Source organism: Prunus mume, linkage group LG2 (assembly GCF_029339155.1).
Source record: "Prunus mume cultivar Tortuosa linkage group LG2, ASM2933915v1, whole genome shotgun sequence".
In the NCBI taxonomy this organism is placed as follows: Eukaryota; Viridiplantae; Streptophyta; class Magnoliopsida; order Rosales; family Rosaceae; genus Prunus; species Prunus mume.
In genome coordinates this window covers 4,248,721-4,272,630 of record NC_142699.1, presented here as the reverse complement: position 1 = coordinate 4,272,630, position 23,910 = coordinate 4,248,721, and the positions used below count along the sequence as shown (strand labels likewise).

The following is a 23,910-nucleotide window of genomic DNA, read 5'->3' as shown; positions in this document are numbered from 1 at the left end:
GAGATGTAATGTGTATGAGGAAGAATATGATGAAAGAACTTGGGCAAATAATTGAGGCAAATCCAGTTTTCCATGGCAAACTGAAGTATGCTAGCATCAAAAGTCATAGATTACATAAACTCATTAACCAAAGGTAAATGCTTCCTCTCTAGTTTTGGTCTTCCTTTTTATTTTGTGATTGCATATGTTCATACATATGCCTGTGCGCGTTTGTGTGAGAGAGAGAGTATTTGTTATTCTCATATTTAGAAAAAGATTAAGTCACTTTCAGTTTTTTGTAGTTGGGAGAGACACTGACTTGTGTGTTTAACTTGACAGCTTGAATCGGCATCATTAACAGTGTAAAGACCCTCGTCCAAATGCAGTCATTAAGACTCTTTTCGTTGATCGTGTTTGTGAATGGCAGGACTGTTTGTCTTTGTCTCTATCGACTGGGAACAGTTTGCAAGTAAGATATGTTCTGGTAAACTGAAATTCTTTTCGTATTGGTCCTCATTAACCAATGTTTCCTGCTCATCAGCCATACAAGCTGATTTTCTTTTTCTATTTTTAAACAAGATTTTGTTTAGTCTTTCTGGTTTCTTCTAAGATTGCTCTAACCTTCTGTATTTAGCCTTCACAAGCAACATCAAATCCATTTCCAACTTCTTCTGCTGAGCCAAAAATTTATATGTAACACAAGATGCGCTCCCGGGAGCAGTATCTCTCAATGCTGCAAAGAGCCCAGGTATTCTATTTTAGTTCTTCAAGTGATGTTGTTGGGTACCGGTACCCTCTAATTTATGTTTGAAATGTGTCGTCATTTTACACATTGCATAGTTGTTATTATTAACTTTTGATTAAATTTTTGTGACTACAGCTATAGAGGTTATTGACTATCCATGCTTGTCCAAAAAAATGTTCTTTCTGATTTTGGATGAGGTAATCTGAATCAATTTTATGTACAGAATTACACAACTATAGAACTTGTGTATCTTGACCTTGGTTTTCTTTCATTTGTTTAGGTAAAATCAATTGTCACTGATCCTGGCCAAAGTCACCTGTCCGCGGTTGCCATACCCAATGTTTTGCCCACTACTTTTGCACTGACACTAAATGAGGGCTCATCTCCAATGAGCATGGATTTTCATCCCACTTGGCAGACTCTTCTTCTATGTTAAGTAATGAGAAACTATGTTCCTTTTTTCCTTCTTTTTTTCTCCCATCGTTTATAAATTTCCCGTCCTTTTACGATGATTGTGTGCGGTAACTACTTTTGATAGTTCACTCATGAATCCTGCTAATGTGATTCTTCAGTTGGAACCTGGGGGTGTTGGAAACATATATATGACTATGGGAAGTTAGTTCAGGGAAAAAGTTGCTTTCAAAAAATTTTAGAGTCTGGAATCTTGACGCAGCCCAATGGCCTTAAAGGTGCATCTGCTTCGGATTACGTACTACTCTCTCAACCTTACTGATATGATCCGAAATTTGAACCAATGTCAATTATTTCGGAAGCTCGTCAAAGATTCATATGTATCTGTTAATCGTATCCGACAGAGTCCTGATGGTTCTATATTTGATGAGAATGTTCTCATACTTAAAATGGTATGGAGTTGCTGATTTTCAGTTCTTGTAGTTCATATTCACTGCCGTCGTGTTCTTCAATGAACTGGGGTTGCATATGCAAAGCGCATTGTGCAATTATATTCTTATAATGGAGGCAACAACAATTGGAAGTAAGTTATGAATAAGAACACAAATTCTCAAGGAAACTGCAACTTTTGAGTATGTGACTATAAACCCAACCGGTCATTTTTCTTACGTTGATTGATGCTCACTTAGGAAGTGTAAATGATTTTGGCATTCTTTTCCCCTCACGACCAACTTTTGGTCATAACTTGTGCTGATGACAAGACCATCAAGGTTGGTTTCATTAATGTATGTTTAAGGTTTGGGATATATTTTGTAGCCGAAGACTGTTTACTTTTGAAGGTCATGAAGCTCCTGTCTATTCTGTCTGTCCCATACCAAAGAAAATGTCCATGTAAGGGCCACTTTGGGTATTGATGTTGTGGTTCTGGTGATGTTTTTGTTTTGAATCCTCTGATTTACTTTCCGGTTCCTGCAATATATTATCCAACACTTGTTTTCATGCTTCATGCCTCAGTTGTCTTTTCAACATCAGTGGATGGCAAGATCAAAATATGGTTATATGATAGCTTTGAAGGCAGTGCTGTACCAAACTGGCTCATAGTGCTGATGTTCAAAGGTTCAACTTTTATTTCCTGATTGATATCTTTGGGTGAATATAGTAATGTTAGTTTTGATTGAGATCATGTTAGAGTTCTTAGTTTATATATGTATTTTCAGATTTAGGAAGAGATGTATTTTCTGGAGATTTCAGCTAGAGAGAATGAAGAGAAAAATGATGAAGGTACTGTTCTATATGAATTCTTACGTTCTTCCGCTTACATAGAGACTGACGTAGAGAGAAATGTGATTCTCTTCTAACAGAATTACAACTGTCACCCTATTAGGTGCTTACACGTGTCATACCAAATCAAAGCTAGAGAATCCACGTAGACTATGATCTAATGGTTCTCATTACATCATTTAAAATAGACAGAACAACAAAAAAATAGAAAATTACTTCTGCTCTAACAAATCAGTGCAGAATCAATCAAAGGTAATCAACAACTCGGACGAAATCAGTGAATCGATTAAATCAGCGTAGAGAAAATCAACCAAAGAGAAAATCAGCCAGAAAAGGATTATATTTCAACACTCCCATCTAATCCTTTAGCTGATTTCACTCCAAGCAAGCTTCTCAACCTCACAAACCGATCCTTAGGCGAGCCTTAGTCAAAATGTCTGCTATTTGATCTTCTGTCTTGCAGTACACCAGTTCGATTTCTTTTGCTTGAATGGCTTCCCTTATGAAATGAAATTTCCTGCTGATGTGCCTTGTCTTTTGGTGATGAACTGGATTCCTTGCCATTGCAATTGCAGAGGTGTTGTCACATAGAATTGAAGTCCCTTCTACCTGTTCTTCACCAAAATCTTCAAGCACAAATCTAAGCCACTTAGCTTGTGAAGTTGCTTCTGCAGCGCTCACATACTCAGCTTCGGCTGTAGATAAAGCAACTGTGTTTTGCTTGATGGAAGCCCAAGAGAACATGCCTGAGCCTAGTGTGAAGGCATATCCTGAGGTGCTCCTCATATCATCCTCACTCCCAGCCCAGTCACTATCACAGTACCCAATTAGAGTAGCTGTTTTCCCCTTTTCAAACTCAATTCCAAAATCTAATGTGCCTTGTATGTATCTCAGCACCCTTTTAGCAGTTCCCATGTGTTTCTTTGAGGGTTTGTGCATAAACCTAGCAAGCAAGCTAGATGCAAACATGATATCTGGTCTTGTGGCAGTCAGATACAGCAGACTCCCTACAATCTGTCTGAATTCATTTTCATCTGCTGCTTCACTTCCATCTTCTCTACACAATTTCTCATTCACCACTAATGGAATTGCCACTGACTTGCAATCTCTCATTCCAAACTTCTCAAGAATTTTCATGGCATATTTCTTTTGATGAATGAAAATATGCTTATCAGTTTGTTCCACTCCCATGCCAAGAAAATGGTGCAACATACCCAAGTCTGTCATCTCATAGTGTTGCATCATATCTTGTTTAAACTCTTCAAGCATTTTAGGACAGCTTCCAGTATATATAATGTCATCTACATAGAGTGAGACAATGATAATACCTGAGGTGTCACTTGTTTTGATATAGAGAGTAGCTTCACTTAAGCTCTTCTTAAAACCTGCAGTGTTGAAATAGGCATCTATTTCATCATACCAGGCCCTTGGGGCTTGTTTCAGTCCATATAGAGCCTTGTTCAACCTGTACACCTTGGTTTCCTTGCTCTCTTGTACATATCCTTGAGGTTGTTCAACATAAACTTCCTCCTTTAGAATGCCATTGAGAAAGGCAGACTTCACATCCAGTTGAAATAGGTACCATTCCTTTTGTGCTGCAAGAGCAATCAAAGTCCTAATGGTGTCTAGCCTTGCCACAGGGGCAAAAGTCTCATTGTAATCAATACCGGGCTTTTGTGAGTAGCCTTTAGCCACTAAACGAGCCTTGTTTTTCTGCACAGTACCATCCAGATTCAGTTTAGTCTTGTAGACCCACTTAACACCAATCACAGGTTTAGCAAATGGTCTCTCGACAAGTTTCCAAGTGTCATTTTTTTCTATCATTTCCAGTTCAGCTTCCATTGCCTTTCTCCATGACTCATCTTGAGTTGCATCTTCATAATTTTCAGGTTCCACAATACACACATTACATTCAGCCATGATTTCACTTACACTTCTCCATTTCTTTGGTGTGTGATCAAAGAAATGAGAACTTTCACCCATGCCTTCATCTTGCAGAGTGGTATCTTCAACTATTTGAATTTGTGTATCCAAGCTTTGACTTGGTTCAGCTCGTAATGTGACTTCTTCATTCATTTGCAGTGATGTATCCAAGCTTTGACTTGGTTCACAGCTTTGATTCTCGTAGGCAAAGGGACTACCATCTCTTCTTCATTTGTATTTTCCCACTTCCATAAGCCATTTTCATCAAATTGCACATCTCTGGACAGAATTATCTTCCTAGTACTTGGATCAAACAGCCTATATCCCTTTTCACAGAGACCATAGCCTACAAAAATACACTTGTGACTGTTTTCTTCAAGCTTATGCCTCAATGCTGAAGGAATAAGCACATGACAAGGTGATCCAAATATTTTTAAATGGGCAATTCCTGGTTTTCTGCCAGTATAAGCTTCAAATGGTGTTATCTTGTTAAGAGCCTTGGTAGGACATCTATTTAGCAAATAGACTGCTGTATTTACAGCTTCTGCCCAAAACTCATAGGGAACACCTTTCTCATGCAACATGGACTTGGCCATTTCCACTACTGTCCTGTTCTTCCTCTCGCCACTCCATTTTGCTGTGGAGAATATGCCATAGTTAGCTGGCTTTGAATACCAGATTCCTCACAAAACTTGTTGAATTCTCCAGATAGAAACTCTCCACCCCTGTCACTTCTCAAGCCTTTTATCTTATACCCACTTTGCAGCTCAGTCATAGCTTTGAATTTTCTAAAACATTCCAATGCACTTGACTTATTTCTGATGAAGTACACCCATGACATTCTAGTAAAATCATCTGTAAACAGTAGAAAGTACTGTTTCCAGATAATGATTCTGTTTTCATTGGTCCACAGATGTCTGTGTGAACCAATTCCAAGGGGTTTGAAACTCTCCAAGTGGATTCCAAAGGGAAAGAATCCCTATGCTGTTTTCCAAGCATACAACCATCACATACAACCATCTTCTGCTCCAAGTGAGGTAAGCCATGAACCATCCCTTGATTCTCAAGCAATTTTATACTTCTTTCATTTAAATGCCCTAGCCTTTTATGCCATGTCTGCAAGCAATGGGTGACACTTGCTTTTAGAACCAACTCACTCGCAGGCATCATCGTCAATGGAAAGCATCTGTTATTTGTCATCTGCACCTTCACAATCAGATTTTCTAGTGACTGATTGTCATAAACACTCACCTCATTTCCTCCAAACACAAGGTGATAGCCATGTTCCATCATTTGCCCAACACTAAGCAGATTTTCTTCAAGGCCAGGTACAAGCATTACTTCATGAATGTGCTTCTTGCCTAACTTAGTTTTTATCACCAAACTCCTTTTCCAGAATCGGGACCACTTCTCCAGTTCCCATCTTCACCTTAGAGCTCAAATTCCTTTGAATATTGACCAAAAGTCCCTCATCTCCTGTCATGTGGTTACTACAACCACTGTCAATATACCAGAGTGATTTACCTTCACATCAGTTGCAGCATTACACACATAAAACAGAGTGCCACAATCTTCCTCCTGATTTGCATAATTCACTTTCTGCACATTCTTGTGTCCATAGCAATCTCTGATCATATGTCCAGGCTTCCCACAACCATGGCATTTAGGTTTTCCTTCATACCAACATTTTCCATAATGAAATCTGTCACAATTTTTGCAGGCCATTTTGTTTCCATCGTTGGATTTCCAATTTCTCTGAGATATTTGATCTGCAGACGCAATTCCATTTTCAAGGTTTTTTCTACCAACATTCAGACTAGGGTCAGGGTTTTTTCTACCAACATTCAGACTAGTGAAGGCCTTTTCTGTAGAATTCTCAGTGTGTCTATCCAATCTGAGCTCAAAGCTCTTCAGTGAAGCAACAACCTCTTGAACCTCAAGTGTTTCAAGGTCCTTAGAGTGTTCAATTACAGAGCAGATAGAATCATAAGATTTAGGTAAACTAAACAATAGTTTCTGGACAATTCTCTCTCTAGATAGTTCCTCACCATAACTCTTCATATGATTTACTATATCAAACAACTTAACCAGATATACAGATAAAGATTCACTATCCTTCATGCGGGTATATTCAAATTCCCTACGTAGCCCTTGCAATTTGACATTTCGTACTGTTTATCTCCTCTGAATTCCAGAATATCCTGCACCCTTTGAGGTCTCCTCATTCACAATCCTGGGGAACAACTGATCTGAAACTGCACTTTGGATCAATCCAAGTGCACGAGCATCCTTCATCATAACCATCATAGACTTCTCAGTGTCTACAGCCTCCTCTTTCTCCTTCTTCAGATCTAGGTCACTTAACCCATTCTCAACCAGATCCCATAAACCATGAGATTTCAGAATAGTTTTCATTCTGATACTCCAGAACTCATAATTTTCTCCATTGAAAATTGGAGTTCGCAGCTCAGAGGTACTCGATCCTGCCATATTAGACATTGGATTTGAGAAATCGCGATCTTCAGATGAGCTCAAGTTCTAGCTCAAACAAAAACCAATTTCTCCGATTCAATCACAGATTCACGCCCAGCTCAAGCAATCGAACCAGGCTCGCGATACCATGTTAGAGTTCTTAGTTTATATATGTATTTTCAGATTTAGGAAGAGATGTATTTTCTGGAGATTTCAGCTAGAGAGAATGAAGAGAAAAATGATGAAGGTACTGTTCTATATGAATTCTTACGTTCTTCCGCTTACATAGAGACTGACGTAGAGAGAAATGTGATTCTCTTCTAATGAATTACAACTGTCACCCTATTAGGTGCTTACACGTGTCATACCAAATCAAAGCTAGAGAATCCACGTAGACTATGATCTAATGGTTCTCATTACATCATTTAAAATAGACAGAACAACAAAAAAATAGAAAATTACTTCTGCTCTAACAAATCAGCAGAATCAATAACAACAACTCGAATCGACGAATCAGTGGATTAAATCAGCGAACAGGAGAAAATCAACGAACAGTAGAAAATCAGCGAAAAGGATTATATTTCAACAATGTAGCCTTTTTTTCATGTGGGATCAGCCAAGGAGGGAAACAATCAGAGCCAGCAGCGACCAAGTGTAAAAACATGGATTTGTCTTTTTGTTTTTGATATTAAGAGAGATTACATGAGCCTCAACTAAACCAACATCTTCCATTGCAAAAATGCGATGAAGGGAACATTGAACTCCTATCAAAGACTTTTTTCATATTTATTTTGTTCGAACTACACAAATATAAGAAATCCAGGCCTAGATTTCTTCTTTATGTCTTCTTTATGAATTTCTGACTCCTCAATCTTCCGCTTTCAAATACTTCATTCCTAGTCCTAGATCGAGGACACAATACAAAGATTATAGTAACCAGTACTGTGTTGTCTACTGGACTGCTGATCATGGGCCTAACCCTGCTATTATATGTGAGGAAGAACCAGCAACAAATATATGGTAAGCTAGTTGATTTTCTACTCTTCTGCCCCTCCATCTTCTAAGATAGGTAGGTTCAGTTCTATAGAAAATGTTTGCTGTTGCCTCTCTGGTTTCTAAGCTAAGGTTCCATGCTACATTATTTACTTCACTACGTACTTCACAGGAGAACTGAAGCCCGGCCAAAAGGAAGATCTGGAATTACCATTATTTGACTTGGCCGCTGTTGTTTGTGCAACCAAAAACTTTTCAAACTAGAATAAACTTGGAGAAGGTGGTTTCGGATCAGTCTTTAAGGTAAAATCAAATACAGTTCTCCCTACAGTTAGCTTGACAGTTTCCACATGTCATTTGGGTCAGGACTAAGGTGGTGTAATTTTTTATTTTTTATTTATTTATTTTTTTTTCTGTTCTTCGTGGGTTGGTTTTGTGTTCCTATGCAAGAGGAGGAAGAGACATATCTTTCTTTTTCTTTTTTTCTGTCGGCAAACAAGAAGGCATGATCAAATGTCAAAATCTATAACAGAAATGCAATATCCAAAGAATGAAAAGCAGTCCAACCAAGAAGAACCATCAATGGATGAATATTGAATGCATAAAGATTTATCAAGTTTCAAGCAAGAAGAACCAAACCAATCGATCTACTGCTTAACCAAACCAGAAATAAATAGTCAGAATTTGACATTGGGGCCCAAAAACCGAACCTTGTTATTGGCAAGACCATAGAAACTCCATGTTAGGATAGCTTCATCATTTCCTTCCACCGAAGACAGACACCAAGTCAGCAAATTTTGTATTTAGGGTTCCCATGACTTGTCCTTGCTTCGGCTTCCAAATCTCAATCTCAAGCTCAATTTGCAGGTTACTTTTTCAATTTCGGGTTGCAGACTTTCAGTCAATCGCAGTGTTCAAAAAATGGGGCTAGGCGGACGGCTAGGAGGCTAGGCGGACGGCTAGGCGGCTAGGCGGACGGCTAGGCGGCTAGGCGGCTATGCGGGCGCTAGGCGGCTGGGAGGCTAGGCAGGCGCTAGGCGGCTGGGCGGGCCTCCTAGGTGGGTTGGGTCATTTTCCGGTGCCGAACAAGGAGGACGAAGCAGCCGAAACTTGACTGCGTCTGCAAGCTCCGTCCTATGCCAGTGCAAGCTTTCGTGTTTGTTTCAAATATATTCAAAGAGTATAGCCGCTCGGCTACACCCTTAAAATATTCGAATATATTAATATTTAAAGAGTATAGCCGTTCTTAATATTTAAAGAGTATAGCCGAACGGCTATACTTTTAAAATATCCAAATGTATTTAGAAAGTAAAGCCACGCGGGGCTTGAGTTATTTCTTCAATTATTTTATTTATACATGCGATATTAGGAAATGAGAATTTAAATTCTTTCTAATACCTCCCATTCTAATGATTTCCAGCTATTAACTCATTGGGCAAGAATAAAAAATGAATTTTATTTATAACAAGTAATACAGGTTAAACCCATAAATACAACAACAACAACAACAACAAAATCCCTCAACATTTTGTGGATCAAAGGATGTTGAATTTCATAGTATAAAATTGCTTGTATAGCAATTTACTTTCTAGAAGAAAAATTGGATACAAAACAGTTTAACGAGACAACGAAGAGAAGTTTGCAGCTCTGTTTTGAAATTTATTGAATGTATCAGAGGTCATATGACATTGATATATGAACTATTCAAAATGAGAATTCAAACAACATGTGTTAGATGAGAAGTAGCATCTCATTCTTAAATATAACATATTACTTCATTTGTCTATTGGTTATGCCTGTTGTTAAGCTAGTGCAACCAACATTCTTTCACCAAGAAACTTCTCTTGAACCTCAAAGAAATTTAGCTAGGAAAACCTTTGGTGGTTTGGGAAAGTTAAGATAGAAACAGAGGCAGAGGCAAGGCTGAAGAACAATCGCGAGCACATGTGATATTACACAAAATGCAGCAAAGGAATTTAGAATGTCCATTTTCCAAATTAAGCACACATTTTATAATGAAATCAAGATAGGATCTTATAACAAGCCCTCATTAGAGTACAGTGTCCAAAAACACAAGATGAACACCACACCACTCCACACTCAACACACATAATTGCTCTTCAATGTTGTAAATATAATAAAAGATGAGATATCGCTTAATATAATTAAATAGTTCTTCATTCCTCGTCGCCCAAATCATTGAACGCATCGCACAAATCATTGAGCATTTCATCCCACGTCTCCTCCACATGCACATGAAATGAGTATCCATCAACAAGAAGAAAAAAATTGTCCATACCACTAAGAAATTCAAGAAATTCAGAACCCTCTCGCACATAAATTTGCTAATATGAGACGCAAGCTTTGATATTTCATCGTTGTTCTCATCGAAACCAGAAGAATCTCTGACGTCCAACATCACCAAACCTTTGCATTCGTGTAGCAACGTGACAAGACCATTCCAATTAACTTTTGCACCCTTCAAATTTAAGTACTTTATATTAGGCACCAACTTCACAATTGACAATATGCCTCACGCCCATGAACAAAGCCTTTGGACAAATCTAAACCATAAAAATTCTTGCAATGTTTTTGTATAATTTCAAGTATTATGGCCAAATTTAAGTATGAACCCAATGATAATAACACCTCCAAATTTTCCACTTGCCAATCAGCTCTAGGTTCGTGTGTTTGCTGTCAAATAAATTTACTGTCTAATAAATTTACTGATAAACTCGAAGTCACAAGGCCAGGACACCTGCACACATTCCACAACAACAAAAATGCTACATTTACATTTACAAGGAAAATTAAACTGGGTATACTTGAGGGTATGATCAAATGTCAAAATCTATAACAGAAATGCAAAATCCAAAGAATGAAAAGCAGCCCAACCAAGAAGAACCATCAATGGATGGACATTGAATGCATCAAGATTTATCAAGCTTCAAGCAAGAAGAACCAAACCAATCAATCTATTGCTTAACAAACCAGAAATAAATAGTCAGAATTTGAGATTGGGGCCTAAAAACTGAACCTTGTTATTGGCAAGACCATAGAAACTCCATGATAGGATAGCTTCATCATTTCCTTCCACCGAAGACAAACACCAAGTCAGCAAATTTTTGTATTTTTTTCTTGTAGGCCATGCCGTCAATCCGAAGGAAGAAGATAATAAGTCGGAGTTGGCATAGGGGGGAATTGTTGTAGTTGTCATTGGTGTGGTGAGGTGAACATGTCGTTTGGGAGAGAGCCTAGAGATAAGAGAATAAGGAGAGAAACAGGGAGAGGAATGGAATTAGATGAATTAAAAGTCTCATGATCTCTTCTTCTATGGACCTGACTTGTGCTTGCTTTGGCTTCCCAATCTCAATCTCAAGCTCAAATTTGCGGCTAAACTTTTTCAATTTCGGGTTTCAGACTTTCAGTCCAATCGTAGTGTTTGAAAAATTGGCCTAGGCTGGCGGCTAGGTGGCTAGGCGGGCGCTAGGCGGCTGGCGGGCCTCCTAGGCAGGTTGGGTATTTTTTGGGTGCTGAACCTAGAAGACGAAGCAGCCGAAACCCAAGAAAACAAATCGATGCTTGAGTTGATAGAGAAGCGAAATGGCTATGACTTCGACTGTAACCTCCGTCCTCTGCGAGTGCAAGCTTCGTGTTCTTTTCGAATATATTTAAAAAGTATAGCCGATCGGTTATACTTTTAAAATATTCAAATATATATATTTCATGCTTATAGCCGAACGGCTATACTTTTAAAATATTCTATGAGTATAGCCGGGCGGCTATACTCTTTAAATATACAATTTTGTTATATCATTTTAGGGTTTGGGGATAAAATACCACTTTAGTCCAATGGGCTAAAGTTATTTCTTCAATTCTTTTATTTGTATCAGCAATATTGGGGAATGAGAATTTAAATGCTTTCCAATACCTTTCATTCTAATGATTTCCAGCTATTAGCTCATTGGGCAAAAATTAAAAAAAAAATATGTATTTTATTTATAACAAATAACATGGGGTAAACCCATAAATACAACAACAAAAAATAGTGATCCGCCAACATTTTGTGGATCAAAGACTATTGAATTTCATATTATAAAATTGCTTGTATAGTAATTTACTTTCTAAAATGTCCATCGTAATAACGAACTAAACCCAATTATTTCCTTTTTCTTATTGCACTTGACAACCCTGCTCTTCTGCTATGAGATATATTAGTCCACGCCGTATTCTATGCATATGAAAAATTGAACACAGAAAACAACCTTTTCCGTCCACCAACATTTGTGCCTACTTGTTTGTCTTCACACATTAGGATAATCTCCATGAAGGGGTTCCAAGGAAAACGTGATGAGATGGATGCGACTAAGTATTTGTTGAAGTTCGGTTTGGTTATGAATAAAATGACTGTTTCTACTGCTACTGTTGCTGGTGTTGTCATTCCTTCCCTCCCGAAATAGGAGATATACAAGGAAATTTCAATGTTTGAATGTGGTTCAGAGAGTTGCCATGTTCAAGTTCTATGAGATGCAAGGTCTCGGTTTCACATCAGTTCAAGGATTTCTCAGAGTTCGTTCTATACTTTCTTAGTTTGAAAATGTCAATTTCATTTGTTTGTTTCACTCATCTGTTAGATTAAAGTGGAGATTATATTAGAAGTGATTTAATCCAACTTATTTTGGAACTTTGAATTTTCTGTACAACTCCATGATCATTTTTCGGTCATTGAATTGTTGGTTTTCTAGCTGGTGTGAACTTGCAACAATGGACAGTTTTTACATGTCAATATTTTATTTTTCAATTTGGGGTTTCAGACATTCAGCCAATTGAAGTGATCAAAAAATTGGCCAAGGCGGGCGCTAGGTTGCTAGGCAATTTGGTTCTCTTTTTGATGCCGAGCCCGGAGTACGAAGTCTCTATCTTTACATACATTGAAAGAGCCCAAATTAACGCAACAGCCGAAACGGAAGAAAAAATAATAATAAAAGCTTGAGTTGAGAGAGAGGCTCAAGACCGAATCTTTGAAGCTTAGAAACGACTGTGACTCCGACTGCAAGCTTCGTGTTCGTTTCTCTGTCCCTAAAACGTGAATATTTTTAAAGAGTATAGCCGCTCGGCTATACGTTTTTAATTTTTAAAATTTTGAAGTGTATAGCCGCACATCAATACCTTTGAAATGTTCAAATATATTAAAAGAGTATAGCCGATACTCTTTAAATATACAATTTTGTCATATGATTCTAGGGTTTAGGGCAAAGTACCACTTTAGCCCATTGGGCTTGAGTTATTCATTCAATTACTTCATTTATACAAGTGATATTAGGGAATGAGAATTTACATTTTTTATGATACCTCACATTCTAATGATTTTAAGCTATTAGCCTATTGGGCAAGAATAAAAAATGAATTTTATTTATAACAAATAATACAGGTTAAACCCATAAATACACCCAAAAAAAAAAAAAAAAAAAAGGATCTTCCAACATTTTGTGGATCAAAGAATGTTGAATTTCATAGTTTAAAATTGCCAGTATAGTAATTTACTTTCTAAATTGTATCCATCGTAATTATGAACTAAACCCAATTATAGCATTTTTCTTATTGCACTTGACAACCCTGCGGCTATACTGTTAAAATATTTTTATAATTTTGCTTCTAGCAATTTTGAATGTGCCTTGGAAACATCATTCATAGTATGAGAGCATACAATTGCCAGGTTTGCCATTTGGATACTCTGTCAGAGCATCTCCAGGAGAGTCTCCAAACTTTACTCAAATTCTAGTTAAAATAGCTAACCGCTTAAAAGGTGGTTTCTTCAGCAATGCTCTCTACTTTAGCTAACCTCAAATATTTATTATTTTAAATTCATTAAAAAATTTAAAAGAAAGAATTCAAAATCAAAAGTAGCCCACCACCGAAACCTTTCTTTTTCTTCTCTCTCTCTCTCTCTTGCGCAACTTCCAGCTTTTTCTTCTCTCTCTCTCTCTCCCTCTCTCTCTTTCCCTCTCCCTCTCTTGCACAGCTTTCAGATTTGGTGAGCCTTGAATTTCTCTCTCCTCTTGCTAGATGTAGTGAGCCAACATGGCGAGATAGGTAGTGAAGCTGCCAGAGTGTTGTTTTCCCTTCTTTTTCGCTAATATACCAAAATTTCCTCGAGGCCATTGACAAGTGAGAACATCATTTTTTTTTATGCTTCTTATAATCTATGCATAAACAATTTTATAAAAAAACAAAAACAAAAAAAACAAAAAAACTATGTTCTGCATGTTTTTGGTTCATTCTTGACAGCAATTGTCGCTCCAAGGCCTTAGATACCCTCATGAAGGATCTCAAAGTTTTTGCCGAAGGTAATGAGGAGCTGTTCAAAGAAATGCATCAAATGTGTATGGGTTCAATCCAACAGGAATCATAAGGCACTCTCTATGTGTGGAGATATAATGTCTATGATGAAGACTATGATGAAGGAAAATGCTAGATCATTGTTCATTATCATATAAATAAGGTACAACAAGCACCATATATGTATCTCTTCAATATGATTGATATATTTGCCAATGATCCTCCTACAACAACTTGTATAAGAATTGAAGAAATATTACTACATAACATTCTATAGTACTATTGGCTACTATACTTTCACATCAGAAAAAGACTAAGATACAAATTCAAAAACTCATTGGTCTTATCATCGACCTCGAGGGTCTTGCCATCTGTTGGTACTAAGCAACGAATCCCATCCTTTATCTACAATTAAGAATCACACAAGACATCAACTACACATGCAAAACCATATAGAAAAGATGAAATTTTTTGATGGTCATTCGTGTTCAGCTCAACACATGACCTCTATCAAATACAAGGGCATTATCAATTCTCACAAGAACAAGGACATTCTTCATGCTGTTCTCTGAGTTGTAAGTGACATGTTGCAGGACATTCATTGGAGACGTGCTGCAGAGAAGGATTCGATCGACTGATATATTGTATGGCACATTCAAATCATGATCCACTGGGGAAACAACAGGCGGCTGCTGGACATGATTACTGTTTAGATGATCATTTCCTTAATTCTCATTGCCTGGAAAGGGCTGTGGCTATATTTCAGTGCTCATGTCATTTATATTGACAGGGAAGCTTGTATTGCAGCCAACACCAAGCAGGGTGTCCTGCTCCTGTGAAATGTTGCATTGGGCTGTGACATAATCAATCAATTGTTGGTCATCAGAGACCTGTGAATTTGACAGTTACCCAAAAACCAAAAAAAAACAAAAAAAAAAAACTATTTGTGAGAGATGTGACCAAACAGCTCAATCAACCCTCTGCACTTGGAACCAAAACTCTGGTCCCATCTCTTTCCTGCAAAATGTAAGTAGAAATATATAGTTACATTTAATTATATGTTCAGAAAAGGACTTTCTTTTGGAACTAGCTTGGAAAAATGGGAACTTGAGCTCACTGCCATGGCACTTGAATCTCTGTTAGAAGATGAGTTCAACAAATGGGGTGGTTTGATATTAATGGATGTGCATAAATCCTGCTCATGAGCACCCATGGTTAATGATATAAAACACTAATTAATTTCTTTTGTCAAGATATGTACGGTAGTTGGTAATTATGATTGAATGAGTAAACAAAAATGCGAAGAAGGAAGCTGGGCAAGAAGATCACAGGAATTTGTTCTTGAGCGCTGCGTTGTATCTCTGCATGGAGGGACTGGATAAACTGGAAAAATGAGTTCATTTCCTCCATTAGTCTGAGTGTTCTCATCAGCCCCAGAAAAACAACAATCCATCAATTCAATAAACCTAAAAAATAATAAAATAAAATAAAAATTAGTCACAAAAAGAAACATGAATTAGTAACTGTAAATTAAAAGGTTCCTCTTAACCTTTGGTGTTCACTCAATTTCCAAATAACACAATAATCCTAGCCTTTCAAACCCACAAGGGGCCTACGCCTCTCAGTCAGATTTTGCATAATGATGGCATATCTACAGAGAATTTATTCAATAATGGATATTTCTTTAAAGAACAATCTATGGAATCTCATAATATGCAGAGATAATAATATTCCAAAAGCCACAAGAGACCTCAATTTCTCAAATTCTTGTTACAATAATTCCTCAAAAGCTCCTTCACCCAGCCAGTCATGGCCAAAACCAAAAGTTCCAGCCATAGGTATAAACAGAAACCAAAAGGCATAAAAGTAAGACAATTTGTAACAGTTATAAGTGAAAACAATAACCGATTATAGCTAGCCAACGTGCTAATCTAATGATTCCAGAGTAAAAAGTAGAATCCAACCACTTAATTAAACTACCCACATGCAAAACAAGAAGAAAAACAGATTCGGATCAAACACTTTCCCCAAATTACACCAACCAGTAGTGACACTAAAAAACAACAGATTATAATGCAACCGCAAGCCCATTCCCAGGTCTTTAATATTGACTGATATGAAATCCACGGTAACTGAGTCAAAATGGTACTCCTTAACGATATGGCATGAAAATTAGAAAATACTATCAAGTAAATGAGCCAAGTTTCGACCCCGCATTCATAACATTGTAGCAAATTCACAATCAGACCATTCAAACCAACAGGAAGAGAAACTAAACAGAAAATAATTCCAATTATGGTAGCAAAACTCACTGGACAGGAAATAATCCCCAAGTCAGCAAATTTTGTATTTGGGGTTCCCATGACTTTGCTTGCTTCGGCTTCCAAATCTCAATCTCAAGCTCAAATTTGCAGGTCAACTTTTTCAATTTCGGGTTTCAGACTTCCAGTCAATCGCAGTGTTCAAAAAATGGGGCTAGGCGGACGGCTAGGCGGTGGGCGGGCGCTAGGCGGCTGGGCGGGCCTCCTAGGCGGGTTGGGTCATTTTTCGGTGCCGAACAAGGAGGACGAAGCAGCCGAAACTTGACTGCGTCTGCAAGCTCCGTCCTATGCGAGTGCAAGCTTCGTGTTTGTATCAAATATTTTCAAAGAGTATAGCCGATCGGCTATACCATTAAAATATTCGAATATATTAATATTTAAAGAGTATAGCCGAACGGCTATACCCAAAAAGGTCCTTATTATTTTATTTTATAAATAGTATAGCCGATCGGCTATACTCCTGAAATAATATATTTAAACGATACGGCCGCGCGGCGGTACTCGTTAAATAATATATTTTAAAGGTATAGCCAATCGGTGGTACTCCTTAAATAATATATTTAAAGGTATTGCTGTTGTAAAGGTCTTCAAAAAACTACCACAACTGCAAATATCGAAAGAATATGAATGAACGATAAGAAACCCCACATAGAGCTTAGATTACAGGAGTCTATATTTAGTGATATAAATAAACTTAATGCTTACCGAGGGTAGTTTCTGGATTTAACCCTGCAATATTTCTGGCAACATCAATAGGATCAACGTTTGCGAGACTGCACACAGAGGAAAACAAATTAATAGAATATCCTTAGACCCAAATCCTCAATAGATTTGTGTACATAAAAGAGAGAGTGAATTGTTGGGAACATGGCCAGAAACTTGAGAAGTAAAACTTAAAATCTAAGCTCAATATCCTAAACTCTGTCAAGGATGGAGTGCAACTTTTGTTTCGCTTTGCCACCACTCACCAAGAGCCACTTTTTTGTATGAATATATTGACAGGATTATCACACAATTATGATGGGTCGAGATTGAGTCTAGATGATCTTGATCACATTTCAACCTTGTCACTGGAGCCAAAACTCACCAATCTCTCTTTGACAAAGAAGAAAAGGGTCGGGATCACTAGTTATAAGTTTGGGCTCCAGTGGCTCTAACAAAAATTAAAGATAATCAGGAGAGATGATCTGATCTGCAACTATGTATAAGAAATCGGATGGTATCCATTATTAGTGGCAATCCACAAGCAGGAGGAACCCTATGAGGGTTCATGAAATGCATATTTACTTGAGTTAAACATCAAATAGCGTCACCATCAACTCAGTGTGAAATAGAAATAACAAGGGTATCTACCTTCGTCCTAATGAACTCAATAAATAGCATCACCATCAAAATAGAAAAGGAAAAAGCACATAAATTCAGAATCACCAATTGAAACAACGTGTTCATATACTTGAAGAAGTGCTAGCAGTGCACAAACCTGGGAGAAGATGAAATCCATTCCCTAAGGGTTCGAACATTCAACATTGTTTCAGCTATTGTAAAGGTCTTCAAAACTACCACAACTGCAAATATCAAAAGAATCTAAATGAACGATGAGAAACCCCACATAGAGCTTAGATTACAAAAGTCAATATTTAGTGATATAAATAAACTTAATGCTTACCGAGGGTAGTTTATGGGTTTAACCTTGCAATATTTCTGGCAACATCAATAGGATCAACGTTTGCAAGACTGCACACGGAGGAAAACAAATTATTAGAACACCGCCTATACTTAGGGTTTTTTTTAATCTATATATATAAAGCAAAAGGCGGAGAATGGTGAAACATTCAAAATACCAAAAAATTCCCTTGGTTAATTCAAACATTAAGAATTGAAATTATTAATTAAATGAGGATAATATGGTAAATTCACATTTTTCATATATTTAAAAAAATTAAAATTAAAAACAAAATCAGATAATAGATCCTACTTTTATGGAACATAACTACCCATGTTATCTTTTCTGAATTCTAAAAAAAAAAAATTTAAAAAAAAAACAATTGGCACAAGGGGCTAGTAAATAAAAATAGTATAGCCGACCGGTTTTACTATTTAAAACGGAATAGCCGTGCGGCTATACTAGTTTGGACACATCGCAACATGTGCGCTAGACTCCAGGCTCCAGGCTCCAGGCTCCAGTGCTCGTCTTTAAAAAAATAAAAAATAAATTGTATAGCCGAACGGCTATACACGAATTTTTTAATAATAAAAATAGTATCGCCGCACGGCTATACTACGAATTTTATTATTAAAAAATAGTATAGCCACCGCTATACTATTTTTGATGCGTAGTGAAGCAGCGCTTGGAACCAGGCTGTGGTCTTTTTATTATAAATAGTATAGCCGACGGCTATACTCATGGTTTTTTAAAAATAAAAATAGCATTTCTAACCGGCTATACTACTTTGGACACGTGGCGAAATTGGCGCAAGGCACTAGGCGGATCGCTTTTTTATTTTTTTGTTTTTGTTTTTTTACATAATAGTATAGCCGCACGGCTAGCCTCGAATTTTTTATATAATAAAAATAGTATCGCGAGCGGCTATACTAGGGTTGTTATCTTTTTACTATTTTTACACGTGGCGAAGCAGCGCTAGGCACCAGTGGTGATCATCTTTTTTTTTTATTATAACTAGTATAGCCGCTCGCTATACTCAGGATTTTTCAATTAAAAATAGTATAGCCGCCCGGCTATACTCTGGTTTTTTCCCATATTTCCAGCTTCTTTTCTAGTGACCTTAGGTATAAAAGGAATAAAACCAAAAAGGAAAATAAAGAAATTCAACAAACTGAACTGAAGCAACGTGTTCACAACCTAAAGAAGTGCTAGCAGTGCACTGACCCGAGAGAAGATGAAATCCATTCCCTAAGGGTTCGAAGAGTCAACATAGTTTCAGCTGTTGTAAAGGTCTTCAAAACTACCACAACTGCAAATATCGAAAGAATTATATATATGCCACAAATATTTTTCAGAAACGGAATACTGCCACTCTTTATGGGCCATCCTCTCCAGAAACATTCGGTTACTCTTTTCTTTGAGGGATGCAGCCTGCATTGTGCCATAGACAACATTAATTAGAAAACACTATATTCACCCAATCCCTCCCCCCCACAAGACACTAGTTAAGAATGGGCCAACCCCACCCATGCCAATTTCCAAGGTTTCAGTGGCACGCTGTGCGTGAGTAGTCCAACAGTATCCCGTCAAACTCACAATTAAGTTTATGTTTGTTTTAGGTGAACCTGGAGATGCTACTAGGATTGAATCCCATACTCAAACTCATACAGATCCGACTATGGAGATCTAAACGTGAGTTGCTAAAACTCCAGCTTGATGCATTTGCAGAGATGCCAGACCAGCCAGGAAAAAGAAATCAAGAAAAAAAACGCCATTCAAGTTTTCCAAGAATGGGCCGCCTAGGCGAGGGGCTAGGCGGGTCCTCTTTATGGGCCATGATAGGATAGCTTCATCATTTCCTTCCACCGAAGATAGACACCATGTCAGCAAATTTTGAATTTTTTTTTTTTCTGGTGGGCCATGCCATCAATCCAAAGAGAGAAGAGAATAAGGCGGAGTTGGCAGAGGGAGGAATTGATGTTGTTGTCATTGGTGTGGTGAGGTGAACATGTCGTTTGGGAGAGAGCCTAGAGCGAAGAGAATAAGGCAAGAAACAGGGAGAGGAATGAAATTAGATGAATTAAGAGTCTCATGATCTCTTCTTCTATGGACCTGACTTGTGCTTGCTTCGGCTTCCCAATCTCAATCTCAAGCTCAAATTTGCAGCAAAACTTTTTCAATTTCAGGTTTTAGACCAGGATTTTTTATAAATAGTATAGCCGAGCGGCTATACTCTTAGTGGAGTTGCGTTTTTTTAAATATTTTTTATAAATAGTATAGCTGAGCGGCTATACTCTTTACATAAGACACTTTAGTAGATTTTTACAGAGTGCATCTAATCCTTTAAGGCAATCTCCAGCCATGGGCTATATCCCAAATATAGTCCTAAAATAATGCAAAATTCATCTCCAATATGGGCTAAACAAAATTTTGGCCAAATTTGGAGGGCCACATTGGGCCTTTTAGCCCTCCAACTGGGCCAAATGAAGCCTAGCTTTAGCCTAGGCCAAATTTTTTGTGGGCCCCATGCATTTGCTTTTTAACAACCAACATTAAAGCATATATATTTTTAAAAAGTCTTTAAATGTTTCAATTCGTGTTGTTTAAGAAAAAAAAGTATAAAAAATTATTGGTCATGACCATTGGAGGTTAGACCATTGAAACCCATCCTTTTTTTTAATTTTTAAATGTGGTCACCTTTTTAAATGTTTTCCAGTGTTGTCTAAAAAAAATTATAAAAAATTCTTGGTCTTGACTGCTGGAGATCAGACTATTGAAACGCTTATTTATTTATTTATTTTTATAATTAAAAAAATTATTTTAAATGTGGTCACATATATGGAATATTGTCTATAAATAGTACTTTAATTAAGGGAGATTCACTTTATAGGGGCCCAAATTATAAAACTACCCCATATGAAATGGACTTTAGAAACACACCCAAAGCCCATTTACAATATAACAAAGAGGCTTTTAACTTCTTATAAATTACAAAACTGCCATCAATTTCTTAAAACAAAACTAACCCCAAAATCTCATAAAAATACCCAAAACACTCAATAGGGCATCAAAGTAATTTAATAATATATATTAAATTCAATAAGGCCAGCTGTCTTTTTTTGGGGTTTTTTTGGGTTTGTTTATAGAAATTCAATAGTGTAGGGTTTATCTATAATATTAGTGCTAAGAATGGGTATATCATTAAATTAAGCAATCTATAGTTGTGGAATATATGAGTGTTGTACCATAGGTTTTCTCAAAATAATAAAATATGAAGGACCCAAAAATATAGCCCTGCATGGTTGGAGATGAAAATATTTAGCCCTATACTATTCTTTAAAAACTTAATATTTTGGAGGGCTAAATTTTTAGCATTGGACTACATTTAGCCCTATGACCGGAGATGGCCTAACCCAACTACCAAGACTACAACCAAATATTTACATGGAGAACGCATGCGTATCTAACATAGTCCCTGAATTTGGGCTATGTTTCTTCGACCACCACAACTACAACCATACACACAGAACATAGATTGCTTTCAAAAATAAAAAACAAAGAAAATTTGAAAGCATAAGCAAAAGCATGCCATGTCCTAAAATCCTATGTGCCGTATCAAATACAAAATGCTTCTCTACATGTCTTTAACAGATGAATGCATCTCTCCTTCAATAACACAGACAATCTCATTGTTCCAATCAAGTAGGTCCTAAAATGAAGGAGCTAAAAGAAAGCTAATATGTTTGACAGCAGTAGTGGGAAATCACTTCAAAAGCCTCAAGACATGGATTCATACCATTAGCATCTTACCAGCTCTTAATTCATGGATATAGTGAACTGGAAAATAATCAATTAAAAATTGATACGTAAGTACTTACAAATTGATACCATTAACATCTTACAAATTGATAAAATTTCAAATTAAGATAAGAAATTAAAGCAAGGTTTGAGTGAAGCATCATAAAACATCATACATCTTTGGAGACAAACAGCTCAATCAACCCTCTGCACTTGGAGCCAAAACTCTGGTCCCATCTCTTTCCTGCAAAATGTAAGTAGAAATATATAGTTACATTTAATTATATGTTCAGAAAAGGACTTTCTTTTGGAACTAGCTAGGAAAAATGGGAACTTGAGCTCACTGCCATGGCACTTGAATCTCTGTTAGAAGATGAGTTCAACCAAATGGGCTGGTTTGATATTAATGGATGTGCATAAATCCTGCTCATGAGCACCCATGGTTAATGATATAAAACACTAATTATTTTCTTTTGTCAAGATATGTATGGTAGTTAATTATGATTGAATGAGTAAACAAAAATGCGAAAATGAAAAGGATATATAGGTACCCAGAGTCTAAGGACAGAGAAGAAGGAAGCTGGGCAAGAAGATCACAGGAATTTGTTCTTCGGCGCTGCATTGTATCTCTGCATGGAAGGACTGGATAAACTGGAAAAATAAGTTCATTTCCTCCATTAGTCTGAGTGTTCTCATCAGCCCCCAGAAAAACAACAATCCATCAACTCAATAAACCTAAACAATAATAAAATAAAATAAAAATTAGTCACAAAAAGAAACATGAATTAGAAAATACTATCAAGTAAATGAGCCAAGTTTCGACCCCGCATTCATAACATTGTAGCAAATTCACAATCAGACCATTCAAACCAACAGGAAGAGAAACAAAACAGAATATAATTCCAATTATGGTAGCAAAACTCACAAGACAGGAAATAATCCCCAAGTCAGCAAATTTTGTATTTAGGGTTCCCATGACTTGTGCTTGCTTTGGCTTCCAAATCTCAATCTCAAGCTCAAATTTGCAGGTAAACTTTTTCAATTTCGGGTTTCAAACTTCCAGTCAATCGCAGTGTTCAAAAAATGGGGCTAGGCGGACGGCTAGGCGGCTAGGCGGGCGCTAGGCGGCTAGGCGAATAGGCGGGCCTCCTAGGTCATTTTTCGGTGCCGAACAAGGAGGACGAAGCAGCCGAAACTTGACTGCGTCTGCAAGCTCCGTCCTATGCGAGTGCAAGCTTAGTGTTTGTTTCAAATGTATTCAAAGAGTATAGTCCAACGGCTATACCCTAAAAATATTTGAATATATTAATATTCAAAGAGTATAGCCGAACGGCTATACGTTTAAAATATCCAAAAATGGGGCGCCTAGGCGGGTCCTTATTATTTTATTTTATAAATAGTATAGCCGGTCGGCTATACTCCTGAAATTAACCCTTCAGGTCAATTTGTCAATATTGATGTCTCCAATAAGTCAATATGAAATAGAAATAACAATCGCTGCTTGACAAAGATCTATTTCCAGATCAGAAAGAAAAATTTCCTTGAGGCCATTGACAAGTGAGAACATCAATTTTTTTTTTAAGCTTCTTACAATCCAAACATAAACAATCTCTAAAAAAATTCCATCTTCTGCATGATTTTGGTTCATTCTTGATAGCAATTGTCGCGCCAAGGCACTAGATATCCTCATGAAGGATCTCAAAAATTTTGCCAAAGGTAATGAGGAGCTGTTCAAAGAAATGCAGCACATGTGTATGGGTTCAATCCAACAGGGATCATAAGGCACTCTCTATGTGTGGAGATGTAATGTGTATGAGGAAGAATATGATGAAAGAACTTGGGCAAATAATTGAGGCAAATCCAGTTTTCCATGGCAAACTGAAGTATGCTAGCATCAAAAGTCATAGATTACATAAACTCATTAACCAAAGGTAAATGCTTCCTCTCTAGTTTTGGTCTTCCTTTTTATTTTGTGATTGCATATG

At 37.1% G+C, this 23,910-nt stretch overlaps 1 protein-coding gene, 1 long non-coding RNA gene and 1 pseudogene across 9 annotated transcripts; all 3 read right to left on the bottom strand.

Moving 5' to 3' along the window:
• Nucleotides 1–6,514: 6,514 nt before the first annotated feature.
• On the bottom strand, nucleotides 6,515–6,829 carry LOC148919460 (uncharacterized). The gene has a single exon (XM_089047003.1). The coding sequence runs from the start codon at nucleotides 6,827–6,829 to the stop codon at nucleotides 6,515–6,517; it is 315 nt and encodes a 104-aa protein (XP_088903129.1).
• A 3,152-nt stretch (nucleotides 6,830–9,981) lies between these two features.
• On the bottom strand, nucleotides 9,982–10,861 carry LOC148919459 (uncharacterized; annotated as a pseudogene).
• Nucleotides 10,862–14,283: 3,422 nt separating this feature from the next.
• LOC148919458 (uncharacterized) lies at nucleotides 14,284–22,698 on the bottom strand. Of its 8 annotated transcripts, none has more exons than XR_016123690.1 (4): nucleotides 22,477–22,694; nucleotides 22,270–22,348; nucleotides 22,102–22,169; nucleotides 14,284–15,033 (listed from the first exon to the last, which is right to left on the bottom strand). It is a non-coding gene; the product is annotated as an uncharacterized LOC148919458 (long non-coding RNA). The 8 variants fall into 8 exon arrangements; XR_016123685.1 differs by lacking the exons at nucleotides 22,102–22,169; nucleotides 22,270–22,348; nucleotides 22,477–22,694 and adding exons at nucleotides 15,261–15,338; nucleotides 15,473–15,526; nucleotides 16,456–16,754 and having other exon boundaries at nucleotides 14,284–15,160; XR_016123692.1 differs by lacking the exons at nucleotides 22,102–22,169; nucleotides 22,270–22,348 and adding an exon at nucleotides 15,261–15,338 and having other exon boundaries at nucleotides 14,284–15,160; nucleotides 22,477–22,698.
• Between the last annotated feature and the right edge of the window lie 1,212 nt (nucleotides 22,699–23,910).